This window comes from Enhydra lutris, unplaced genomic scaffold (assembly GCF_002288905.1).
Source record: "Enhydra lutris kenyoni isolate GAN:26980312 unplaced genomic scaffold, ASM228890v2 scaffoldscaffold40, whole genome shotgun sequence".
Taxonomy (NCBI): domain Eukaryota; kingdom Metazoa; phylum Chordata; class Mammalia; order Carnivora; family Mustelidae; genus Enhydra; species Enhydra lutris.
In genome coordinates, this window is record NW_019154124.1 from 6,949,783 (window position 1) to 6,975,818 (window position 26,036).

A 26,036-nucleotide genomic window follows, 5' to 3' on the forward strand; every position below is an offset into this window, starting at 1 on the left:
TCCCGAAAGACCAGAGGTTGAAAATAGCTAAGCTAATTACTACTTTTTTTTCTATAATGGAGTTATATATAAATATTAGTTCTTATATTAGATATGAAATCAGAACCAGTTTTTCTGGACAGCCTTTATTTTTTCTATTAACACTAAACGTATACTAAGGTTGGTGGTGGAAATAAATGCCAGTAAATTTGTGATTTTATTTTAAACTTTTTTTTTTTTTTTTATAATTAGCCATTGACAACATATACTATTTTTGTTTCTGTTTCTGTGTGTGTGAAAAAGAGGGGCTTTTTTTCTCTACCTATGTGTGTGTACCTTTCTCCGTAGCTGAATCTCTCTTTGCCTCTCTTTGTATTTATGTGTCTGTGGTGCTGTGTGTATGTGTATGTGTATTTGTGTGGGGTCCACTGTGTGCATAGATCCATGGATCTGTGGAGGAAGGATCCCCTATCAACCTTATACCTTTATACTTTTTGAGGGTCCAAATTACTGAGAACCCATCTTTCTTTTACGGGTGGTTATTAGGATACTTTTAATAAGATATGTTCTGATTTGAAGAATTACAGGATATAGAGAAAGGTGTACTTTAAATACTTTTTAGGGTCACCTGGGTGTCTCAGTTGTTAAGCATCTGCCTTCAGCTCAGGTCATGATCCTAGGGTCCTGGGATCAACTCCCTGCATCTAGCTCCCTGCTCAGCGGGAAGCCTGCTTCTCCCACTCCTTCTCCTTGTGTTCCCTGTTTCGCTGTCTCTCTGTCAAATGAATAAATAAAATCTTAAAAAAAAAAACACTTTTTAGTGTAAGAGAAGAAGATTGATATTCAAAATTATCTAATTTCCTTAAAGTATTTTATTTTTGTTTTTCCTTAAGGTATTTTAAAATTTTGTCACTATATATCTACTGCATTTCATATGTCATTCTAAGACAGGAAATGAATGACAGATTATATAAAACTTTAAAAATCTGTCTAGTGAATGCTACTGTCTCGGTTTGGTTTAAACGTAAAGAGTATATTTTACCTGTGTCCATCAGAGGTCCTGGAGACTACCTACAGGTTTGGTGATTTGCTAAGACGACTCATAGGACTCAGCATATAGATGAGATGTCCTCATGGCTATGAATTACTGTAGTGGAGGATATAAAGTAAAATCTGTAGAGAGAAAAGGCACATGGGGTGAAGTCTGGAGGAAACCAGGCGCAAGCTTCCAAAAGTACTGTCCAAGTGGAATCACACAAGATACACTTAATTTTTCGAGTACTGAATTGTGACAACACATGTGAAATGTTGTCTGCCAGGGAGTTCTTTAGAGACTTGATACCCAAGATTTCTATTGGAGGTTGATTACATAGGCATCTTCTGTCCAGCATATATAAAAATTCCAGGCTCTCAGAAGGAAGATATGTTCAATATAATACATATTGCTTACACAAAAAGTTTAGGTATAGTGAGCCACTCTTAACAGGGAATTGTGGGACCATTCCCAAAGAACAAGTTTCTCAGATGCCAGCCATGGGCCAACCTTGCAAGCAGGCCTTTCTAAGATTAGCAGTCTCAGGCATGTTACGTTAACTTTCTTCTGCATCCTGTGCTTAGTTTAGTATTTAATTACAGAGTAGCTTGTCTTGGGAATTTAATTCCTTAAGGCTTAATATGAGACTCTCTTAACTGAGTCTTTACTGTTTTGCATTTTTTCATCTGACTATTTAATACTATTGCTATTTTCATCCCTTCTTCTGACTAGAAAATAGGTAGGCTGTTGTACCTATTTCATTTCAAAGTAACATAATATCCTTATGACTGGATATTTTCTATTTTACTTTTTAAACATGTGTTAGGCATAAAAGTAATAGGATGTTGAGCTTATGTTCTCATTCAAATGAAATTCTTTTTATTTTGGCAGTCCACTTAATGTGTAATTTTACATGTTTTTTTTTTTCTTTTTAAGGTTTTATTTATTTATTTGACAGAGAGATAGAACGAGAGAGCACAAGTAGGCAGAAGGGCAGGCAGAGGGATTGGGAGAAGCAGGCTCTCTACTGAGCAGGGAGCCCAATATGGGGCTCCATCCCAGGACCCTGGGATCATGACCCGAGCCGAAGGCAGTCGCTTAACCGACTGAGCCACCGAGGCGCCCCATTTTACATGTATTTTCAACTTAGTTATTATATTTAGGCCTTTTAACCTTTAAGTTCTGTTTTTTTCATTCACTGCTGTCTTTTTTCCTTGACACATTTAGATTTTGTTTACATATAAAACGTCTTTTGTCTTTTATTCTGATTACCTCCCTATTCTAATTTTTTTATTGCTGATTTTGTTCTTAAGATATTAACCTGAATCTAATGTTTTGATAGTTCATCCTAGGTAGCAAGTATGAATTTGTTAATATATTTACTTACTTCTGGGGCGCCTGGGTGGCTCAGTGGGTTAAGCTTCTGCCTTCAGTTTGAGTCATGATCTTGGGGTCCTAGGATCAAGCTCCACATCAGGCTCTCTTTTTGGCAGGGAGCCTGCTTTCCCCTCTCTCTCTGCCTGCCTCTCTGCCTACTTGTAATCCCTCTCTCTCTGTCAAATCTAAGTAGACTCTTCAGAGAATTTTGTGACCTTACAAATCTGTCTAATCAATAAAATTGAAAGGTTTTTAGTTTTGCTTTTCATGATTATACCAAGTTAGTCTTCATGGCATATTTATGAATTTTTAGAAAGTGATGATTTACTGTTCACATTAAACTTACCCCTTTTAGAATTGCCATCAAGTTGAGAGAATTTTCTTATTTATTTATTAATTTATTAAATATTTTATTTATTTATATGACAAACAGAGATCACAAGTAGGCAAAGAGGCAGGCAGAGAGAGAGGGAGGAAGCAGGCTCCCTGCTGAGCAGAGAGCCAGATGCGGGGCTTGATCCCAGGACCTTGAGATCATGACCAGAGCTGAAGGTAGAGGCTTTACCCCACTGAGCCACCCAGGCGCCCTGAGAATTTTTTTGTTTTTTAATATTTATTTATTAGAGAGAGAGTGAGTGTGTGCACACAAGCTTGAGCTTGGAGCCTGTTGCAGGGCTTGATCTCATCACCCTGAGACCACAACCTGAGCTGAAACTAAGAGTCTGATATTCAACAGCTGGAGCCATCCAGGTGTCCCAGTTTGAGAGCATTTTTATGTTTATTGTTTCCAAGATTAGGATTTAGTGGCATTTATATTATGGAAAGCTTTGGCTGAAAGGAGACAAGGAAAAATTCCATAATCCTCAGTTAGCTTGTTGGTGAGAGAAATCTTTTCATTAATGGATTCATTAAATATTTATCTGTAACGATGTATTAAATGCCGTGATGATTACAGTGACGGGGGAAAAGTATCACTTCACTCTGAATTCCTATAAAAATTACTTGTTTCACTCATACAGTATGTGGAAGGACATCTGATACAGAGGTATCCTCTGAGTGAAAAAAAAAATGACTTTATATGAATTTAGAATAAAGTGATTCCAGTTCCTACTAGAGAATTGAGGGAAAGGAAAATGAAAGAAGTGATATGAGTTATTTCTAAGGAATGGGTAAGAAAGAGTTCTTGACAAGGGTATTTTAGGGAGAGGAAATACCTTTGCAAGTAGTAGAGAGATAAGGCAGGAAGGACTAAGTGTTTTATAAGAAATTGTAAGTAGTGCAGATTGAGCAGTGAATGAAGTGCTTGAAAGTATTGTCTTGGGATTCCATCCTGGGGTGGTTATATTTTATTTGCTAAGTATAGAGAACCCTTGAAAGAAGTTTACTCAATGGGTGAGTATGATCAAAGAATATATAAAATTTATAGAAAGATTGATAAGGCTTCAGCATTCAGGGTGTTGGTCATGAAGCTGTTAGACCAAAAAGTAATAAGGAAGTTAAAAAATCAAGGATGAACTGGATTATTGTTAAACCTTGGAGAGATCAGGAAGAGTGACTGAAAGAATATCACTGGATTTGACATTTGAACATTCTGGGAAAGTAAATTTGAGTAGACTGGATGCAGACCTAGAATTTAAGGGATAAGAATGATAAGGTAATAAACAGAAGGCACTTGGCATAGATGGTTCTTTATGAAAAGTTTTGTCGAAAGAGGAGATCGAACTTTTTTTTTTTTTTCCCTCAAGGGAACTATTTTTGTAAGGGTTTTTTGAATTGGTGGGAAGGACTTATTTTGAACAGTAGGCAGGACATCTCACTCACTGGAGACATGAATAAAAGACATGAATATAGAAAAATTTAGTTAAGGAGATTGGGAAGATTTAATTCATAACAGGGTTGTCTATAAAAGTGAAATAACAGGTAGAAACACTGAACGCCTTCTTTTTTTAACTCTTACCTTATTGGCTTTCTCATATTATCTTAGGAAGCATAATATTTTCTTGTGAAGATGTTTACTTTCTCCTTTTTTCTTACTGTATAGAAATATGTAATGATAATGTTACATGTTTATATGTAGCTATATAGACTCCATGGATTATTCTTTTCTTTTTTGGAGTTCTAAATTTCTGGGTACAGAGTCTACTTGACTTCAGTTACAGAAGCTTATTAATATAGGCTTATGGGCTCCTGGGTGACTCAGTTGGTTAAGCAACTGCCTTCGGCTCAGGTCATGATCCTGGAGTCCTGGGATCAAGTCCCAATTACATTAGGCTTCCTGCTCGGCGGGGAGTCTGCTTCTCCCTCTGACCTCTCCCCTCTCATGCTCTCTCTCTCATTCTCTCTCTGTCTCAAATAAATAAATAAATAAATAAATAAAATCTTTAAAAAACAAACAAACAAAAAATATATATATGCTGGGACACCTGGGTGGCTCAGTTGGTTAAGCAGCTGCCTTCGGCTCAGGTCATGATCTCAGCGTCCTGGGATCCAGTCCCGCATTGGGTTCCTTGCTCGGCAGGGAGCCTGCTTCTCCTTCTGCCTCTGCCTGCCACTCTGTCTGCTTGTGCTCACTCTCACTCCTCTCTCTCTCTCTGACAAATAAATAAATAAAATCTTTAAAAAAAAAAAAAAAAAAATATATATATATATATATATATATATATATGCTTATAGTGCCCCAAGTCTTTTACTTTTATATTCATCTCTTTACTAGTATATGGTATCATTTATGCCTAGGACATGACAAATTGTTCTAATTCTGTCATCTTCTTTATGGTGCCTTACTGGGTTTTCATCAGGAGCTTTGCAGACTCTAGTGGACCTCTACAATAGCCCATTTTAGATGTGAGAGTAATTTACTGAGGAAATACAGTAAAAAGCTAAGAAATTGCTGCATTTGTTGCTCTTCTACTATGCAAGTCGCTTTCTCCCTTTATGATTTACAAGTCTTGACACATATAATTTTGAAGAACTTAGATGAGTAAAAATGATGCTATATATCAGTGGGAAACATCTGGAGGTTGTTATCCATATTGACCTCTGTTCACCTTCCCATTTTTTATTTTCTGCATTTAAATTTGAAGATAATGCTTTCTAAAACTTCCATTTATTACTTCAGTAAACACTGACTGAGAATCTGCTACATGTCAGAATGGTACTGCACACTACAGGTGTAAGTTTGTCCTAGGCCTTTGTGTTCATTTATGTGTGTGTGTAGAAAGAGGGAGAGAGACTAAATTATGATTATCAGTACTTTGTGAAACAAGTCCTAAATATAAACCTAAATCTGAGTAAACTGCTTATTTATTGTAAGACAGTTCCTTAAGCATGATTTTTTAAGTAACTAAAATACGGAGTCTTTAAAGAAATTTTTTCCAGCAGGTGGGAAGGAGAAACCAAAAACAAATGCCGAAGACTTACAAATTAAAAAAGTAAAGAAGAAAAAGAAAAAGAAACACAAAGAGAATGAAAAACGGAAGCGTCCAAAAATGTATAGCAAATCTATTCAAACCATCTGCTCAGGATTGCTATCTGATGTTGAAGATCAAGAAGCCAAAGGCATCCTAAATGATAATATAAAGGATTACAGTGGAAAGAGTTTGGATAGCAAGAACTATGAGTCCAAAATTCCTGAGAATAGTGAGTTTCCATTTGTCTCATTAAAGGAGCCACGGGTTCAGAATAACCTCAAAAGGTTGGACACTTTGGAGTTCAGACAGCTCATTCATATTGAGCACCAGCCTAATGGAGGTGCAAGCGTTATCCACGCCTACAGTAATGAACTCTCCCACCTGTCTCCTGTGGAGATGAAGAGGTTTGCAGAAGAGTTTGTGGATCTAGTGTTCAGTGAAAATGAAAACTCTGCAGCTTTCTATGTAATGGGTATTGTTCATGGGGCAGCTACTTATTTACCTGACTTTTTAGACTACTTTTCATTTAATTTTCCCAATTCGCCAGTGAAAATGGAGATATTAGGGAAGAAGGATATAGAAACAACGACTATGTCCAATTTTCATGCTCAGGTAAGAGGTTTTTAGTTTTGTTTTAAACTTTTACATGTTTAAGACAAGTTTCAGGTTTTTTTTTTGCTACAGGTTTGAAATAAAAAGGTAAGGATGTAATGACAACTCTTGGGATTATTAAGAATAAATTACCTTCTTGATGTGTTCATAAGAGTTTAAATTTCAGAGTCTACTTAATCTTTTTTTCTTAAAGATAATTAATGAAATATAATTCTGCTGTCCTTTCTTGCAAATACTTACTTTGGAAATGGAAGGAGTGAGATGAATTTAGCCATATATTTTCCACATAAGCAGTTCTCTTACCCAAAAATCACCTAAAGTTGTCTTCTTGCTGTATGTCTTAAAATTGCTTAACACTGGATGCGTCAGATAGTGGGTGCTGAGTAAATGTTAGCTGTTAAATATATTGTGGTACAAAGGAATCCATTAATTCTGTATTTATGTGAGGAGATTAGCGTAGCAGTGCATTTATTGAGCTAACTTCCTTTTCCTACCCTTCTCTTTGGCGTAGAATGTCTATTATTTTAGGAAGCAGAGGCAGAATCAAGTCCATTGGCTCTTGAAAGTGAATGTGGACTCATCTAAAAGGCCATTGCCATTTGTTACCACTCTCAGATCAGGGATGGCTTAGGCCAGGAGATCATCCAGTTTTCATATTTATGGGTGCTAAAGTTCCCAGTTTCCTAAGTAATAATCGGCATCATTCTAGTTTGGAAGGAGGGAAAAAAAGTAAAGAAGTCTCAAAGAGATCTTAGTGATCATCTGTCCCAACCTTTCTCACTTTACAGATAAGCAAACAAACATAGATAGAAGTAACATACTATTTTAAGGTTGGCAGCAGTACCAGGAGTAGAACACAATATCCTTAATCTTCATCCAGAACTGTTTTACTTACTCTGAGTACATTTCTTTTTTTGATATGTGTTTAAGTTATAGTCTCCACCTTAAATGATAGTCTGGACATCCAGTCACATGCACACATATTTACTTTTATTTCTGATTTCTTGAGTCTTCCCAGGAAAAGTCCTATCTCTTAATCTAATTTGTGGTATCCTCCAGAGACTGATTTTTTTTTTTTTTTAAAGATTTTATTTATTTACTTGACAGAGATCACAAGCAGGCAGAGAGGCAGGCAGAGAGAGAGGAGGGGAAGCAGGCTCCCCACCAAGCAGAGAGCCTGATGCGGGGCTCGATCCCAGGACCCTGGGATCATGACCTGAGCCAAAGGCAGAGGCTTTAACTCACTAAGCCACCCAGGCGCCCCCAGAGACTGATTTTTAAAAATCATTTATAGGGTTTTTTATTTGGGAAAATGCTTTGTGAATTATAGGGACTAACTTAAAACATAGGTTTAGAGCCAGATCAGTTTATAACTTGAGGCTTTTCTTTTCCTGACTGTGAGAACCTTTCTTTCAAATTTAATTTGTAGTAATACTATATAGTCATTGTAGTGTGACTGGGTTAGTGTGGGTAACTGGATGAGCTCTGATATGGGCTGGATGGAAAGAGAAGGGAGCTTGTGCTGGTCTTGCCATTTACCAGCTGTGACACCACACAGCTATTTAAGCTCTTAAGTCTGAGTTTCCTCACCTACAAAATAAAGATAATATTACTCAATTCACAGGGCTATTGGTTAGAAATATTTCCTAGAATATTAACAGGCAATACAAAGAGTGTTGTTATATTGACTTAGTATAGTATTATGACTTTCCATTTTGTTGAATAGGTGATGGCTAGCTTCTGAATGAGGATTTTTAGTGTGTTAATTTAGGGTAGGGAGTTCAGCAAATACTGAAGATCAGAAATTAGCACAAATAAATTATATACACATAAGGAGTTGATTAAATTATGATATATGGACATAGTGGGAGATTACTGAGCCATAAAAGGAATGAAATACGGGTACATGCTGATGCATATGGTGCGGATGAGCCCTCAAAACATTACGTTGAGTGAAAGAAGCTAGATGCAAAAGCTCCCATATTATATGATTTCATTGACATGAAATAATCAGAATAGGTAATCTATAGAAGCAGACAGTAGATGGGTGGCTGCCAGGACCTGGGGGAAAGGGACCTGCAGTAAACATGGGGTGGGTGCATCTATCTGTTCAATATAGTGATTTCATTTCCTTTGCTTTAATACCCACAAGTGAAATTGCTGCATCATATGATAGCTTTGTTTTTCATTTTCAATTAAAAGTTTTTTTAAAGATAAACTTTTTTTTTTTTTTAAGATTTTATTTATTTATTTGACAGAGAGAGATCACAAGCAGGCAGAGAGGCAGGCAGAGAGAGAGAGGAGGAAGCAGGCTCCCCGCTGAGCAGAGAGCCCGATGTGGGGCTCGATCCCAGGACCCTGAGATCATGACCTGAGCCGAAGGCAGCGGCCTAACCCACTGAGCCACCCAGGCACCCCTAAAGATAAACTTTTTGAAGCTTTTGTTAAACTGATTTTTTTTTAAGATTTTATTTATTTAACACAGAGAGAGAGAGAGAGAACAAAAGCAGGGAGGAAGGGCAGAGGGCAACAGAGAAGCAGGCTCCCCGCTGAGCAGGTTTCTTTTGGGTATGTATATAAGATTGGGATTTCAGGATCAAAAAGTACGCACATGTTTAGCTTTACTAGATACTACAGGTTTTCCAAAGTTATTGTACCAGTTTACATTCCCACCAGCCCTGTTCCACATCTTTGGCTATCTTGGTTAGTGTCTGTCTTTTTCATTTTAGCCATTCTGGTCGCTGTGGAGTAATATCTCATTGTGGTTTTAATTTGCATTTCTCTGATGACCAAGGAAGTCAGGCTCCTTTTTTTATAATTATTCTTCAATTGGATATCCTCTTTCTAAAACCAATTAGTGTACTCTTTTGTACATTTTCCTATTGGCTTTTCTTTCTAATTAGTTTGTTGGACTTCTTAATACATTGTGGATGAGAATCTTGTCAGCTATATGTATTGTAAGGATGTCCTCTGAGTGAAAAAACTCTTAAGAGTGTCTTTGATGGGGCGCCTGGGTGGCTCAGTGGGTTAAGCCGCTGCCTTCGGCTCAGGTCATGATCTCAGGGTCCTGGGATCGAGTCCCGCATCAGGCTCTCTGCTCAGCAGGGAGCCTGCTTCCCTCTCTCTCTCTCTCTCTCTGCCTGCCTCTCTGTCTACTTGTGATCTCTGTCAAATAAATAAATAAAATCTTTAAAAAAAAAATAGTGTCTTTGATGGTATCTAGTGGAGTAAGTATCAGTTTTGCTGTTCTTCAAGATTTTCTTGGCTCTTTATATTTCCGTATAAACTTTACAGTTAGCTTGTCTGATTCCACAGAAAAAAATCTGCTTAGGATATTGATTGGGATTACATTGAAGCTGTAGTTCAAATTTGTGTAGAATCGGTGTCTTTACAATATTGAATCTTCCAGTCTGTGATCATGGTATTTCTCTTCATTTGTCTTTTTTTCCTCTCAATAATATGTATATATTTTTTTTCATCCTATAGATCTTACACATCCTTTGAGATTTATTCCTGGGTGTTTAAGGACTTCATTTTATTGATCACTCTTTTTGAGAACTTGGAAGCTCTGAGTACCTTTTAGAATATGACATTAACATTCATCTTGAGAAACTGAAAATGTGTCTTGTGCCTTCCTTCTCTTCCAGCATCCTCCTTCCCCTTATCTATGCTATTATTGTGCATAATGCATGCATGTTAGTAGAATCACATAGTGAAGCTATGCATTTTGGTGATGGCAAATGAATCAGCCTACAGACTGCTAGGTGAATTTGTTTTCAGCAAAAGAATTGGTTGATGTAATGTTAATTGAGCTAGTTGTGATTAGTATTCTAGGGGAGCAAGGAAAGGAGGTATCAGTATTGGAATATAGTTTAACTTAATATCAACCATAACAAAGACAAGTTTTGGAAAATAAAGCCAAATTCATGTTCCAGCCTGATGATTTGGTCATGACTTCGTGTTAACAGGTTCAAGGGGTTAGGTTCAGTAGAACCTGCTCTATTTGAGAAAGAGTGATTTTTACAAAGCAGAGGAAAGCAGAGCTGTAGAGAAGTTCTGAATCTTAAAATTTTGTAATCCAGTAACTACCCTTTAATTCCCCTTTCTACCTTTTATATTCTGAAAAACCTTTGATCCAATCAAAACCAGTCTGAAAAGCATTATTCAAAAGATCTAGAAACATGTGAGAAGAAATAATTGAATGAGTTGATAGCAAAGGGTGCAAATCTGACCTTGGTTGTTTTTACCTACTTAGTTTGGAAAATATATTTAATAGCATTAAAAAAATCTGTGTAATGAGTTAGCACTATTTTTTCGTGGATTAAACAGTATATATTTTAATGTATCAATAATAATCAATAATTATATTAATTGCACAATTAACTATTATATAACATATTTATATATTGAATATATATTTTTATTTATAATAAAATTCTTAAACATTTTATTTATGATAAAAATATTTGATTTATATTAATTATATAATTGATTATTATATAGTATTTACATATAAAATAATTATATAATCGATTACATAAATAATGTATCAATATAATAAATGATTATGGATTAATAATTAAGATATATATTCCAAGTTTTCTTGTATTCTAATATTGTACTCTCTGCATATATTGAAGCTTGAAATGTAAATAAAACCTCATTAATTTCAGTGTTGAAAGTCTTCATATGCCCAAGTTTAGATCAGACCCAAAGGGGCGCCTGGGTGGCTCAGACAGTTAAACAGCTTCTGCCTTCCACTCAGGTCCTGATCCCAGGGTCCTGGGATTGAGCCCCATATCATGCTTCCTGCTCAGCAGGGAGCTTGTTTCTCCCTCTCCCTCTACTGTTACCCCTGCTTGTGCTCTCTTACTCTCTCTGTCAAATAAATAAATAAAATCTTAAAAAAATAAAATAGATCAGACCCCAAGAATTAATACCACCAGCAGGGTAACTGCATATGATGACATAATTGTTACTGCAGCTATTGATAATGCACTATGGTGACCCTGACTACCAGTGGCTTGTAGAACCCAAACTAAGTCCATCTTTATGAGATTAGTTTCTTTCCTTCTCCCTCCATCCCTTCCTCCCTCCTTCTCTTTCTTCCATTCATCCATCCATTCTTCCTTCCCTCCCTTCCTAATTAAAATCTGAGCAACCAAAATTTAACCAAAATTCGTTTGCCCTCAGTTATGTTGAAACTAAAAGATGACAAATTATGTAGCCATTTCTATGATCTTTATAGTAATAGTGTTTATGTTTGTAATAATTACTCTGTAGTTGTCACAGAAACTCATTTTTGTACCTGTTTAGCGTTTATCCTTAAAACATTTGAGTTTTTTTTGGTGGCTTTGTGTGTACATGTGTATACAGTAGACGACACACACACACGACAGTGACAGGATCAGGGCATCCTAGTCTGAATTCTTTTGGTTTTGGAATTATTTTTACTTGTATAATAATGTTTTCCACCTTCATCTTTATCCTTGTGAGTTGCCTGAAAAATTTAAAAACGATGTGAAATTATATATTAATAGGTCATGTCATTTCTCTAATGTTGTGGCTCTGAGGTTAGTGATATAATGTCAAACTGTATGAATAAAGTCTTTGAGAATAGAAACCTATACACAGATTTTTATTTTAAGTTTGTAACCTATCTATATCAATTCTTTTCCTGTAGAATACAAAACCCTGAAAACGTAATAGCTTAAAGTGATTTCTCACAGTTCTTTGGGCTGTCTGGAGTATTCCTATAGTCTTTGTTATCTTGTCTAGGGCTGGATGATCTCATTCACGTCTGGTGGTTGGCAGGTCAGTTGGGAGATCTTGCTGTATGTCTGGTGGTTTGGTGCAGTGTCACCTGGAGTGGTGATCACATTTCTTTCATCATGTAGCAGGTTAGCCTGGGCTCATACACATGATGGTTGTGATAGAGTTCCATAGAGCAAAGAGAATGCAATCCCTAGTGACAAGCCTCTGTTTGTGCTGTGTTTGCTAATGTCCATTGGCTAAAGGAAGTGAAATGGCCAAACCCGCATTCAGTTCATGATGATAGGACTGGTGCAGTCATGTTGCTCAGAAGTGAGCATACATTTAAAAAAAAAAAAAGAAGAAGAAGTGAGCATACATACTTGAGAAGAATTTTTGGCCATTTGCAACCTCCACATTTGTCCTAGTTTTACTACCAGCTCCATTTTGTTCAAATACTTACTTGATAGCAGGGAAACAAAAAAGGGAAGTAATGCAGGAGTTTTGTCTGTCAAGGAATAAATGAGATTTCTTTCTTGTCAGCTCTGTATTTAATCAGCATATACTCTGAGCCCTGCAGTTAGAGCTGTGAGAATATGAAAACTGGAGCAGTTGTCTTCGAACCACGCTTTCCCTTCCACCAAACTCTAAATCTTGTTTTTATTTTATCCTGGTTCCAAGTTGTTTGTATCAAATAACTTAGGTCAAGGTGTTAACTCATGACTAAGTGGCTAATATTTTAATAGTAAACAATTATTAAATCTGATCTGATCTTTTAAGCTTTGCCCCCTCTGCAAAATGAAGAAAGAATTAACTTTTGCTGGGGTCATTCACTGTGCTAGGGAATAAAGATCATTTGATATGCCATCTTTGAACCATTGGCTACCTTTGCACTACATTCTTATTTTGACCATTTGTGCCTGTCACATCTTCCTTGAATGCTTACGAGCTGACCTGTACAAAATAATACTGTGGTAGGTACAGATGCTCTGATTGAGAAAGGGGACTTTTTCCTTTATTGTACTAATTTTAAAATGAATAATAGCACTTTCATGCTTATTTTAGTTGAAGTTATATGGATATTTTTGAAATAGAATGTTGACTAAATGTTACTACTACCTGTTACATTTTGATTTGAAAGGCTAGGCCAGATGTGATGGGAGATGGCTCCCTCTTGTGGCACACTCATTTATGTTAGATTTTAGATTGCCGAATAAGAATGTGAGGAGCTGAACTGTTTCTTAAAATAAGACTTTCCCTCTCTTTTACCCCTCCCTCAAAACACCCGGCAGAATTGAACCAATAGTCTCTTCTGCCCTCACCCCCTCAATTTTTTTTCTGATAACTCTCCTGTTTTTGTATTTGCTTCAGATTGCTCACTATTATTCAGTGGAACTTTTGATGTCTTGAGATGTTGATTGGTATGCTATAACAACTGAGAAAAACAGATTGGAAATCAGAATACTTTGTGTGATACTGAGCCAAATAAGTTATGTTTACTGTAAAACTTCTCAGAAATGTCAGTAATAGTCAGTGTGTCTGGTGAACTTCCCAAACAGAAGAGTTTTCCAAACTTAACTGGACTATATAGAATCCTCTTTTCAGGGGCTGTGATATCAGGAAACATATTTTGGGAAACAGCAAGTTGTTTCAAGTGAGTCATTCTTCATGGTTTTTTGAATTACTTACTACCATATTTGCTTCTTCCTTTGTTGTAGCAATTTTTATGCATAAAACAGTTTTAAGTCTTACAGATTTTTGGCATTGTATTCCCTGTCAGAAAAGCTATTTTACTCTTTTTGTAGCAGGCTGACCTCAGCGTCATAAGGTCTTTTGTTTGTTTTAAAAATTACTTTTCAAGTAATGAATAATGAATAGGATTTTAGTTTCTTTTTTAAAGATTTTATTTATTTCAGAGAGTGAGTACAAGCTTGAGTGGGGGAAGGGACAGAGGGAGAAGCAGACTCCCCACTGGGGGGGGGGGGGTAGCCATGCAGGGGCTCAAACCCAGGATCCTGGGATCATGACCTGAAACGAAGGCAGAGGCTTAACTGACTAAGCCATCCATCCAGGAGCCCCTTGGATTTTAGTTTAAACATAATTAAACAGTTCATTTCTTGTTAACCAAAATTTCTGAGATTTTGTTATTGGCACTTACTGGCAGTGGCTACAAGAAGTCTCTTATTTCTTGTTTTTTCTTTCCCTTTATAACATTTATAGAGAATGTATGAGGGGAAAGATAAACATTCAGTAATGATGTTGGTAGGTGTTTTGGTGGGGGTGGGGAGGGTGGGAGATGGAGCTGTAGGGAGGAGATTTAGATTAAAAATGGCCAATCTGTTCTAACAGGCACTATTTAAATGTGAACTATTGAAATATAAGCATTTGCAAGTATATAAATAAATATTGTTTCTTTTACTGTATTGTCTTTTGAAAGAGCTATATTTAAATTGAGAGGAAAAATATGTGTACTCTTTGTAACAATGCATTTTTCTTTTAGGAAGCATGTAGGATGTGTTTTAAAACAGTGACCTATTTGGTATTTTCTAGTAATTTTTTAAACTGCATTAGAAAACTGATGGTTTGATTAATGTTTACTGAAGTAAAAAAAAAAAAAAAATACAGTAATCTCATGTCCAGTATCATCAGGATGTGAGGTTTTTCAGATAGGTGGTTTTTCTAGATAATGGAATTCTTTAGTTTGGGTATCAAGATTTTAATGAAGTTACCTTTTTTCAGTCTAGGCTTGTCATTATGATGCTATGTATGCTTGCTTCTTGCTACTCCTCCCCCTTCAAATTTGTAGTTTCTTACCCTTTATGATTTTAGAGATCAGTGAGAATTCTACCTAATGTAGAAACACATGTCAGAAGAGACCCTTTTATGAGTCTTAAGGCATTTATTTCAGGCTCTCTAGAGATTCTTTAAACCCTTATCTGTTTCCTCTCCTACCCCATTGCCCTTGAGTTGTAATAGTTGGGTAAATGAGTCTTGAAGATTGAGGCTTTTTATCTTATGATATTGTAAATTTAATTTCATTCCATGTGAAAGGAGTATTTGTTACATAGTATTTAATAAAATAGGTGTCACTTGAATCAAGAACTATTTATATTTTTCTGAGAGGTATGTGGATTGTATTCTTATATTTTGTTTTATCTGCATATGTGCCATCTGTATATTTTACCAAGAGATAGATATTGTTTTAATTTGATTGCATTGTTATATGTAATTTGTCATGTTTAAAACACTAATGATTCCAGCTGACTTAGCATATGTTTGAATATTGGGTTATTAAACTAGAAAGTTGAGTTGAATGGTATATAAGTAAAAGTTACATTACAGCGCACGTTATTTGTTTATTTATTTATTTATTTTGGAGATAGAGTGGGGCAGAGAGAGAGAGAGGGAGAGAATCTCAAGTAGACTTCCCACTGAGCATGAAGCCCACCTGGGGTTTGATCTCATGATCCTGAGACGATGACCTGAGCCAAGATCAAGAGTTGGGTGCTTAACTTACTGCCACCTAGGTCCCCCATGAAAGGAAGTTGTTTTGCTTTATAAAGATTCTTGTTTCCTAACATTAGGATATGAAAAGGCATAGATTTCTTTGCAGGATTTAAATGTGCTTGCCAGAATTCAGGTATCAAGATTCTTTTATTTTATTTTATTTTTTTAAAGTGGGTGGGGAGGTGTAGAGGGAGAGGAAGAGAATCTTAAGCAGGCTCCACACCCAGTGTGGAGCCCCATGTGGGGCTTGATCTTATGAACCTGAGATCACGACCTGACACAAAATGAAGAGTCAAATGCTTAACTCACTGAGCCACCCACATACCCCCAGGTATCAAGATTCTTGAAGTGCAGGTTGTTTTATTTCAGTTGATACTTGAATGCTACCCATTTGCTAGCATTGTGCAGGTGGCTTTACAGGTTTATGTAATTATTAAATTTCCTTCAGCAGTCTGAGGTAAATCATTCCACTAAAGGAAACTAAAATTCAAGGAATTCATGTGATATCTGAAGGTCACATAGCTGTTAGATAGTAAAGATAGAGTTGGGACCTAGCACTCCTGATTCTCAATCTCTAGTAGCTTTTCACAGATTAGTTAACCACAGAAATGCAAACTGGATCCTAATTAATATGGTATGATCTAGAAGGGAAGATCATTCCTAGTGGCCTTTCAGACATACAAACCACTGGAAATGGTTAAATATAACATTTCAGGGAGACTACTTTTAGAAATTCCAATAAAAGATATAAACCGTTTAGGAAAATGTAGGTATAGGAACTTTTAACTATAACTTTCATTGGCCTTATAGGTCAAATAATAAGCTGTACTATGAGGAGAAGTTATAGTCTGCTATCTAGAATTATGCTGTGTATTTTACCTGTGTTTTCATAAGCAGTGCATAGGAATAGCTAGAGAAGGTAAAATATTTTGCCCTGGTATGGATTTTTTTTCATGCCTTATTTTTAATTTTATTTCTTTACTGTTTTGTAAAGGCTTTTTGTTTCGATTTGCTTACCTCACATTACATTCTAATATTCTCAGACAGTATAATTTTGTGTTACACAATGATAGCAAGCATTGTCTTATTTATAACCTTTAATTAAATCCGTATCCTTCAGGTAAAAAGAACATATTCTCACGGTACTTACAGAGCTGGCCCAATGCGACAGATCAGCTTGGTGGGAGCAGTTGATGAAGAAGTGGGAGATTACTTCCCTGAGTTCCTTGACATGTTGGAAGATTCACCATTTTTAAAAGTAAGAGAAAACAATATTAAGCAATCTAAATTGTGGGTGTCACTTTCATGCTCTGGGTGACAGAAATCATAGTTGTTTCAGAAATACAATTCTTGTATAGTGTGTGCATGCGACTCAGATATTAATTATAATGGCAGAACTAAGTGTTGAACCAAAAAATAACACTTGCTTGTTGCTGCCACTTTAGGATATTAGGTTCCATCTGTATATTGACTTTTTATAAACTTAAGTACCAGAGGATTTAAGAAGTACAGGAAGGATGCCTACTAAATTAACTGTTTAGGACGAAGGAATGGCAATTTGGCATTGTGGAAAACTGGCTTGGGAAATTGTACATCTGTATTTCAATCTTGGCTCTACCTAGCTGGGTTGGGCAAGCCATTTAAACTTTCTGGATTGATTGATTGATTGATTTTTTAGATTTTATTTATTTATTTGACAGGCAGAGATCACAAGTAGGCAGAGAGGCAGGCAGAGAGAGAGAGAGGAGGAAGCAGGCTCCCTGAGCAGAGAGCCCGATGCGGGACTCGATCCCAGGACCCTGGGATCATGACCTGAGCCGAAGGCAGAGGCTTAACCCACTGAACCACCCAGGCGCCCCAAACTTTCTGGATTTAGTTTCTGCATCCATAAACGTCGTGTTTAGCCTAGGTAGCTTTAACGCCCCTTTGAATTCTTTAAATGATTTCTAGCCAGATTCTTTTTATTTTTTTCAGTTATCTCTGCATTCTAGAAAAATTTTTCTTCTTGTGGGGTGTTAGGGCTGTCCCATTGAGAGAGAAATTTCTGAGCTATGTAGTTATTTAATTAGTAATTCAGAGGTCAGAATGTGACAGAATACATGTCTCTAATATTTGCTATATAACCTGTTGTAGATCTATTCTTTTTTCACTTCTTGTTCCATTTTCTAACTTTTTCTAACTTACCTTTTTCACTCTAATCCATTCCCCTTTCATTTACTTTTTTATTCCTTTTAAATCTTTTGTTATTTTTTTTCCCAACTAGTGACATTATGGAATTTGATTGCATTTATTTTGAGTGGCATTTTTAAAATAACCATTAATTAAATATTTTAGTTTTAGATTTTAATTTTATTTTTTAATTTTTTTAAAAGATTTATTTATTTATTTATTTATTTATTTATTTATTTGACAGGCAGAGATCACAAGTAGGCAGGGAGGCAGGTAGAGAGAGAGAGAGAGGTGGAAGCAGGCTCCCTGCTGAGCAGAGAGCCCGATGCGGGGCTCCATCCCAGGACCCTGGGACCATGACCTGAGCCAAAGGCAGAGGCTTTAACCCACTGAGCCACCAAGGCGCCCTAGATTTTAATTTTAAAGACAAATGAGCTAAATGCATTCTTTTAGGAAAAATTTCGTGTGACAGTCCTACCCTTTTTTAAAAGGGAATGGGATGGTTTTCTTAAATACTATTCTCACATTCCATGGACAAGGGCCCTTAGACATATCTCTATTTTTTTAAAAGAAAAGTTGCTCTTAGATCAGCAACCTCTTTCAGGAACTACTAAACAGAAATTAATTTTGATTTTGATTTGGTTTTCCTCTTTGTTTTGTTAGGTTTTCATTATAGCTAATCAAAGAGGTATCCTTTTTTTTTGAGATTACTAGTTTTTAAAACAAATTTTTCGTTTTTATAGATTCTCATGGAGAACACTTGCTTATTTTGCCAACTTATTAACATCATGTGACCCTTGTATTTGGTAGAAGGAAGAATAACAAATGATAAATATAGTGAATCATATTTCTGGCAGGGTTAGAGGAGGGAGCCATGCAAGAATAATTACTCTTGGCATGTTTGTAATGAAATTTTTGAAGGAAAATGCATGACTACACAGGGATATATTCAATATAGGTTTGTATTTCAAATGTATAAGTATAAAGGCATATATGAAAGTTTGTCGGGGGGGCAGTATTCTTTCATGTGTATATGAAGATGCATTTTGAAAATAATTGGTTTCTATGTAATTATTTGCCTCTAGTGTACACTGCCATGGGGGACACTATCTAGTCTAAAATTAGAGAGTCGAAAAGACAGTGATGATGGTCCCATCATGTGGGTACGCCCAGGAGAACAAATGATCCCTGTGGCTGATATGCCAAAGTCACCTTTCAAAAGGAAAAGGTATGTTGAATACAAATTTTTATTGCCAGGGATAGATGTTTATATAAGGGCGTGTGTGTGTTTGTGTGCGTTAGCTGAAAACTGGAGAAGGAAAAAAGGGAAAGTTAAGAGCATTTGGAATGAAAAGGGCTATACATGCTAATGAAATTTTTAATAAAATATCAAATATAAATAAGGCTTGAGAAATGTGGGCAAATGACAATAAATTGTAATTAGGAATGGAAAAAATGTCATTTACAACAAAGACATTGTAAACTTTTAGAGTAAGTTTAATAAAAAATATTTAGAACCCATATTGAGAAAAACATCATCTGGAGGATATAAAGTAATACCGAAACAAATGAAAACCCCTACTATGTTCCAGATTGGAAAAAAAATGATAGTCCTTTGAAAATTTTTTAGCATTTTAGTTGAACTCACACTTCCAGTACTGGATTTAATGATTTTAAAGTTTAGAAGGAAAAATAAATAAAGTCAACAAATAGCCAGGAAAACTGTGAAAGAGAAGATAAGTGAGGAGGGCCTTGTGTTACTAGATATTCGAAATAACTATGAAGCTCAAAACTCAAAAAGGTCATTGGAATAGGGTAGAGGACCCAAATAGATCAAAGTATATTGAGAACTTAATGTATGAGATAGACAGCAAAAGGAAGATTTATTTAATGAGTAATGCTGGCATAATTGAAGTCCATTTGAAAGAAAACGAAGCCATAGCCCCATCTCATTCAAGAAGTAATTTCGAGATTTAAACATAATAGATAAAAAATTAAAATATAAGAATAAAGTTTTTAAAATCTTTTTTTTTTTTTAAAGATTTTATTTATTTATTTGACAGAGATCACAAGTAGGCAGAGAGGCAGGCAGAGAGAGAGGAGGAAGCAGGCTCCCCGCTGAGGAGAGAGCCCGATGCGGGGCTCGATCCCAGGACCCCGGGACCATGACCTGAGCCGAAGGCAGAGGCCTTAACCCACTGAGCCACCCAGGCGCCCCAAGAATAAAGTTTTTAAACCTAGGAGAGACCTTTCTTTTCTTCCTTTCTTTCTTTCTTTCTTTCTTTTTTTTTTTTTTAAAGATTTTATTTATTTATTTGACAGAGAGAGAGAGATCACAAATAGGCAGAGAGGCAGGCAGAGAGAGAGGGGGAAGCAGGCTCAAGCAGAGAGCCCGACATGGGACTCGATCCCAGGACCCCGAGATCATGACCCAAGCCAAAGGGAGAGGTTTTAACCCACTGAGCCACCCAGGCGCCCCTAGGAGAGACCTTTCTAAACAAGATAAAAATATGTAATGACAATACTGTTTATAAAAGAAAAATTAACAAAGTTCAGAACTATGTTACACTGAACAAAAACATTTGTAATATGTGACAGACTAAAGTTAATATCATAGAGCATTCCCAAATTGACAAGAAAAATGTAACACAACCCAGAAAAAAATGGGCCTCAGCCAGTTATATTGAAAGAATTATGAGATATCATTTTTACCTATTACATTGGCAAAAGAATATACAGCAATAATATTACTGGCTGGTAGTTATGTGAGGGAACAAGATCATTTATATATTGTTGGTAGAAAGGTAATTTAACAATAGCTCATGAAGTTTAACACACAGACGCGCATCCATGCACACACACACTCTCTCTCTCTCTGATCCAGCGCTACCACTTTTGGAAATCTGTCCCAAGATATGAAAGCACTAAAGGTAAATGTATAAGAATATTAATTACAGCATTATTTGTCATGAGAAAAAGTGTTTAAAATGGTCTGAATGCCCATTAACAGTGGAATGGTTGACTTCATTTTGGTACATTCCAATTAAAAATATGGCAAAATAAAATCTTAAAAAACAAAACAAAACAAAACAAAAAAACCCCAATATCCATTCCTTTGGGGCTCCTAGCTGGCTCAGTCAGTGGAGTAGGAGACTCTTGATCTTGGCGTTGTGAGTTCGAGCCCCACATTTGGTGTAGAGATTACTTAACAAAATAAAATCTTAAAAGAATATATGGTGAAATAGTACAAATAAATGAATTATTTATGTGTGTTGATCGGGAAGGATGACATTTGAAAAGAGCAAAATAATAGAGTAGTATGATACATAGTCTGAGTCTGTATGAAAAGAAATGTGTGTGTATGTAGATGAACACAGAAAAGTGTGGAAAAAATGTACACTGAGTTAACATTGGTGGGAATGGAGTGGGTGATAGATACCTTTATTTAGATCTATAAAGATTTTTTTTATTAATTACAGTGATTATTAATCTTGAAAGAAAAAACCAGGGAAAATGGTCACTAAGTAAACTGTAGGACAGGGGCTATGTGTGCTTGTTACTTAATGTGTTTCTAGCACATAAACAGAGTGCCTGCTGCTTAATAAATATCTTTTGAATGAAATTTCTACAAGTTAATTTATAAGTTGGTAGTAAATGATAAAATTGTATGTTCCTCAGTGGTTCTTAACTTGGATTTATAAATCATTTTGAGATCTGAAAGCCTCTCCCCAGAACAAATACAGACATCCACAAAATTTTACATGTCATTTAAGGGAATTCACCAGCCCTCTGAGTAAACTGTTTGTACTTCAGGGATTAAAATCCATGTAAATGTGATGATTTCACATCACACTATAGTCTGAGCAACTAAGCAACTAATAACACTGCCCAAGGCACGGTGCAGTCTTAATTCATTAGAATGTGGTATTAATGAGAACAAAGTTGTAGGCATGAAAGCCTGCTGGCTTTCTGTAGGTCATCATCTAGCTCTCTGACACCTATAGAACATCAATCACAAAGGTTGAAAAGGTGAAAGGTGATGTTGTAGCATCACTGGTGTGTGCATGTGTCTATGTGTGAATGTGTAATATGACTGTAATATAAGCATACATACACAAAGAGCAGTAAAAGTAGAGCTTGGGGGGGGATTAGAGAACTAATATGACAGAGTGATTCCAGGTAAATTAAAGAACTAGTAAGAAGAGTGATTCTAGGGAAATTAGAGAACTAGTAAGAAAGAGTGATTCTAGGGGTTTAGACGAAGATGAGAGGAGAAAGTTACGGGGTCAATCTGGAGTTGTCTCTGAAAGCAACAGAGAAACTGTACAGAAAGGTAAATGACTCCTAGTCAAAGAAATTCTCAACATTTTCCCCTTCTGTAGCTAAATTAGAGAGGGTTTTTGCATTGAATGAGGCTAAGTAGCAGCTTCTGTGTGCATATCTAGGTGAGCAATAGAATAGAGTGCCAGTGGCGGATGGTTGGTTGTCCTTTAAGAGGGAACTAAGGTTTTCTGTCTGTCTCCAATAAATCCTGCCCATTTTGTGGAAACACTTATTATTTGGTGTTTTCTTGCTATTTACTTGTTGGTCTTTCTCTCACTGGAGTATGAACTCCCACAAAAGTGGGGAAGTTGTCTGTTACCTTCATTACAATCTTTTTCACTAGCTGCAGTGCCTAGATAGGACCTGGTATATAATAGGTATTCTATAAATATTAATTAATACATTTTTTTTTAAAGTTCTGTTTTTTCCCGGATATGTATCTTACATTAGCCATGTGGCTTGAGTGGGGGCATGGTTCTACAGATAAGACCCAAACAAACCTCAGGTAAAGATTCTGGACAGGGGAACTTTTGGGTAAACCACACCATCTATAATTTAGTTATCTATCCATCTTACAGCTACCACTTCCATGAAGGGTATGTTAGAAAAAGGAGGGGATTATATGTTTGTTTTTGTTTGTACTTGTTAATTTTAAAGATAGAACCTGATTTGGGAGCTGGTGATTTAAAATTTCATTCTGTCTGAATTATGTGATTACTAAATGTTTCATGGCAATTAAGCCTCAGAGTACATCAATACAAATGTTTGAAGGCAATTAAACCTTAATATATAGGCCTGCCTCTCTTTCTCTCCCCTCCTCCACTTTATATTATATATATGTAATTTTATTTTAACAGAACTACCAATGAAATAAAAAACCTGCAGTACCTACCTCGAACCAGTGAGCCCCGTGAGATGCTCTTTGAAGACAGGACAAGAGCCCATGCAGATCATATAGGACAAGGTTTTGAACGACAGACTACAGCTGCTGTTGGAGTGTTGAAGGCTGTGCACTGTGGAGAGTGGTATAACTACTGCTTTTTTTGTTTGTTTTTGAACTACTGCTCTTTTAATGAAAGGTTTTCTTGGGAAGTTTGTCAGTAATTCTCCATAAGGGAAGCTTCATTCTTCACTGTTATTTGGATATCCTAATTATATAATTGCACTAAAGGTTTTCAGTTGTTAGAAAGTAGTTTTATTCTTTTGGGTTTGACTGTAATAATTTCATTTTCTAAGTGACTAGATGTGAAAACAGTTGTCTTAACTAAGGTTAAAGAAAACCTAAGGTTCACTTGGTGCTTACTGTATCGTCATTGTCCCTGATGAGAAGCCTGCATCATTCTTACCCTTCTTTCCCTGTGTATTAATGTAATGTATAAGGCTTAGTTTTTTTTTAAGATTTTGTTTATTTATTTATTTGAGAGGGAGTGCAACATGAATGGGAAGGAGAGGGAGAAGCAGGCTACCTGCTGAGCAGGGATCTCAATGCAGGACTTGATCCCAGGACTCTGGGATCATGACCTGAGCCTAAGACTGAACCACCCAGGAGCCCTAATGGTTAGATTTTATCACGGGTTTTTAAAAATCTGTTTATGATTTGCGTTGGTATGATTTTGGGGGGGGGGATTATGTTGCTTGGAATTTCATTTCAGAATCCATTTTTGATCATCTGTAAAAATTGTTTATATATTGCTAATTAATTTAAGAATTTGGGGATTTTTTTTTTAGAATTATATTTAAAGATACTATTAGCCCCTACAAATAGATTGATAGTAGTTTATTAGCACAGTTCTAATGAATGTCTCTTAATTTATAAGGGTTACCAAGGAATTTTAGATGTAACTGCAGTTATATATGTCTTTATTAGAAGAAAGTGTTCTTTTTGCCCCATATTTACCTCTAATTTTTATGTAGTAGTTTCATCTTCATCATTTAATTTGTTGAAGTATTGACCTTTAAGATAAAGCCCTTAGTTTTTTGATTTACATAATTAACCAATTCAAATTATTTTAATTTTTAAAAATACAGTTGTACATAGCTATAATAAATGAAGTTAGTTTTATTTATGTTTAGGTCAAAACTCATGGTTTTATTTATGTACAGTGATCTTCTAATTACATTTTAACTTTATTTCTAGGTACTTTTGACCACAAACTATTTTTGCTTTAAATTTAATAAGGACTTAACAGAACAAAACGTTGATGGAAGATTCTTCATTATCTCATGTTCTTTTTTAGGCCTGCTCAACCCCGAATAACCAAAGATGTAATTTGTTTTCATGCTGAAGATTTCTTAGAAGTAGTTCAACGAATGCAGTTAGATTTACATGAACCTCCACTGTCCCAGGTATATCTTAAACCGTTATTGTCTTCAGTTTAATTTTTATTGTAGAAAAGACTTAATGGTATTCCTCTTTATTTTTTTAGTGCGTCCAGTGGGTTGATGATGCAAAACTTAATCAACTGAGGAGGGAAGGCATCCGCTATGCCAGGATTCAGCTGTATGATAATGACATTTATTTTATTCCAAGGAATGTTGTTCATCAGTTTAAGACAGTTTCAGCAGTGTGCAGTTTAGCATGGCACGTTCGGCTCAAATTATATCACTCAGAGGAGGAGACTGCTCAGAATACAGCTACTCATGAAACAGGCACATCACCAGATTCCACATCATCAGTTCTTGGACCTCACACGGACCACGTGGTTTGTGCTGTAAGCAAAACCTCCTTGGATTCTAATTTTTCAGACAGACTTCATTCTAAATCTGAATTACAGCAGATTAAACATGAACCTATTGCATCTGTAAGAATCAAGGAAGAACCTGTGAATGTTTATATTCCTGAAAAGACTAGAGCACCGAATAATATGGATGGCAAGAATGTTAAAGCAAAATTGGATCATGTTCAATTTACAGAATTTAAGATTGACAAGGACTCTAAATTTGAAAACAGAGATTTAAAGGAAGAATTGTGCCCTGGAAGTCTCATAAGTCTAGTTGATACGAGGCAACATAGTTCAGCACATTCAAATCAAGATAGAAAAGATGATGACATTCTGTGCTAAATTTGTACATACCATTTAAAATTCTTTTTTTTTTTTTAAACTTAATAATGTAATAAAGATTCATGAATTCTGAAAGCAAGCCAGGTACTTGCTCCCAGGTCTGTTACAAAATAGAGTTTATGTAGCTTTGTAACATTCCTCAGTGCCTGTCCATAACTGTGAAGGATCAAAGCACTTAGGGCCAGATGCACTGTAAACATAACAAGTTTAAACAAAAGGAGTCTTTAAGAATCATTTGATTTGGAATTGTAGATTTTAGAATAGAGCTGACATTAACATATATATATATATATATATATATATGTTTTGTTTTGTTTTTTTTGTAACATGAGCCAGAATTCTTTTTTGACAATTTAAGGCTTTTCCATAGCGCTTATTTATACCAATTTTTTTTTCATTTTAATGTGTCAGCACTGTAGTGTAAATAGCTTTTTAAAAATCTTTTTAGTGTGATTTATACGGAAATGTGAGCCACTTAATAAAGGTTCATAATAATAAATAGTTTTCTGTTGGGTCTGCAAAAAGACAAACTGACAATTCAGTTAAATCATTTCTTTGGTCTGTTATGTTTCTGCTGGTGTATCCATTTAGAGTGGTAATGGAGTACAAATGTACGTATTCGAATCTAGTGAATATTTAAATTCCCCACACTGTGTAAGCATTTTTAAAACCAAGATTCAGTTATGAAAGCATATTTATATATGTGTGTATGTATGGGAATATATATAGATATGTATATCATATTTTGCATAACTTCTTAAATTGCTGAATAAGATGAATATGTGAATCTTCCTAGCCTCACTCCCTGGAATA

The 26,036-nt window shown here is 35.8% G+C and overlaps 1 protein-coding gene across 1 annotated transcript in view; it reads left to right on the top strand.

The window, feature by feature from the left end:
• Positions 1 to 25,504, top strand: part of LOC111155256 (round spermatid basic protein 1 like) — a 64,842-nt gene extending 39,338 nt beyond the window's left edge. The window contains exons 3-8 of the mRNA XM_022515360.1: positions 5,771 to 6,411; positions 16,790 to 16,927; positions 18,924 to 19,066; positions 23,019 to 23,186; positions 24,399 to 24,507; positions 24,588 to 25,504. Of these exons, the coding sequence (XP_022371068.1) occupies positions 5,771 to 6,411; positions 16,790 to 16,927; positions 18,924 to 19,066; positions 23,019 to 23,186; positions 24,399 to 24,507; positions 24,588 to 25,223 (1,835 nt within the window). The 3' untranslated portion in view covers positions 25,224 to 25,504. The remainder of the gene's footprint in view (positions 1 to 5,770; positions 6,412 to 16,789; positions 16,928 to 18,923; positions 19,067 to 23,018; positions 23,187 to 24,398; positions 24,508 to 24,587) is intronic.
• The last annotated feature ends 532 nt before the right edge of the window (positions 25,505 to 26,036 follow it).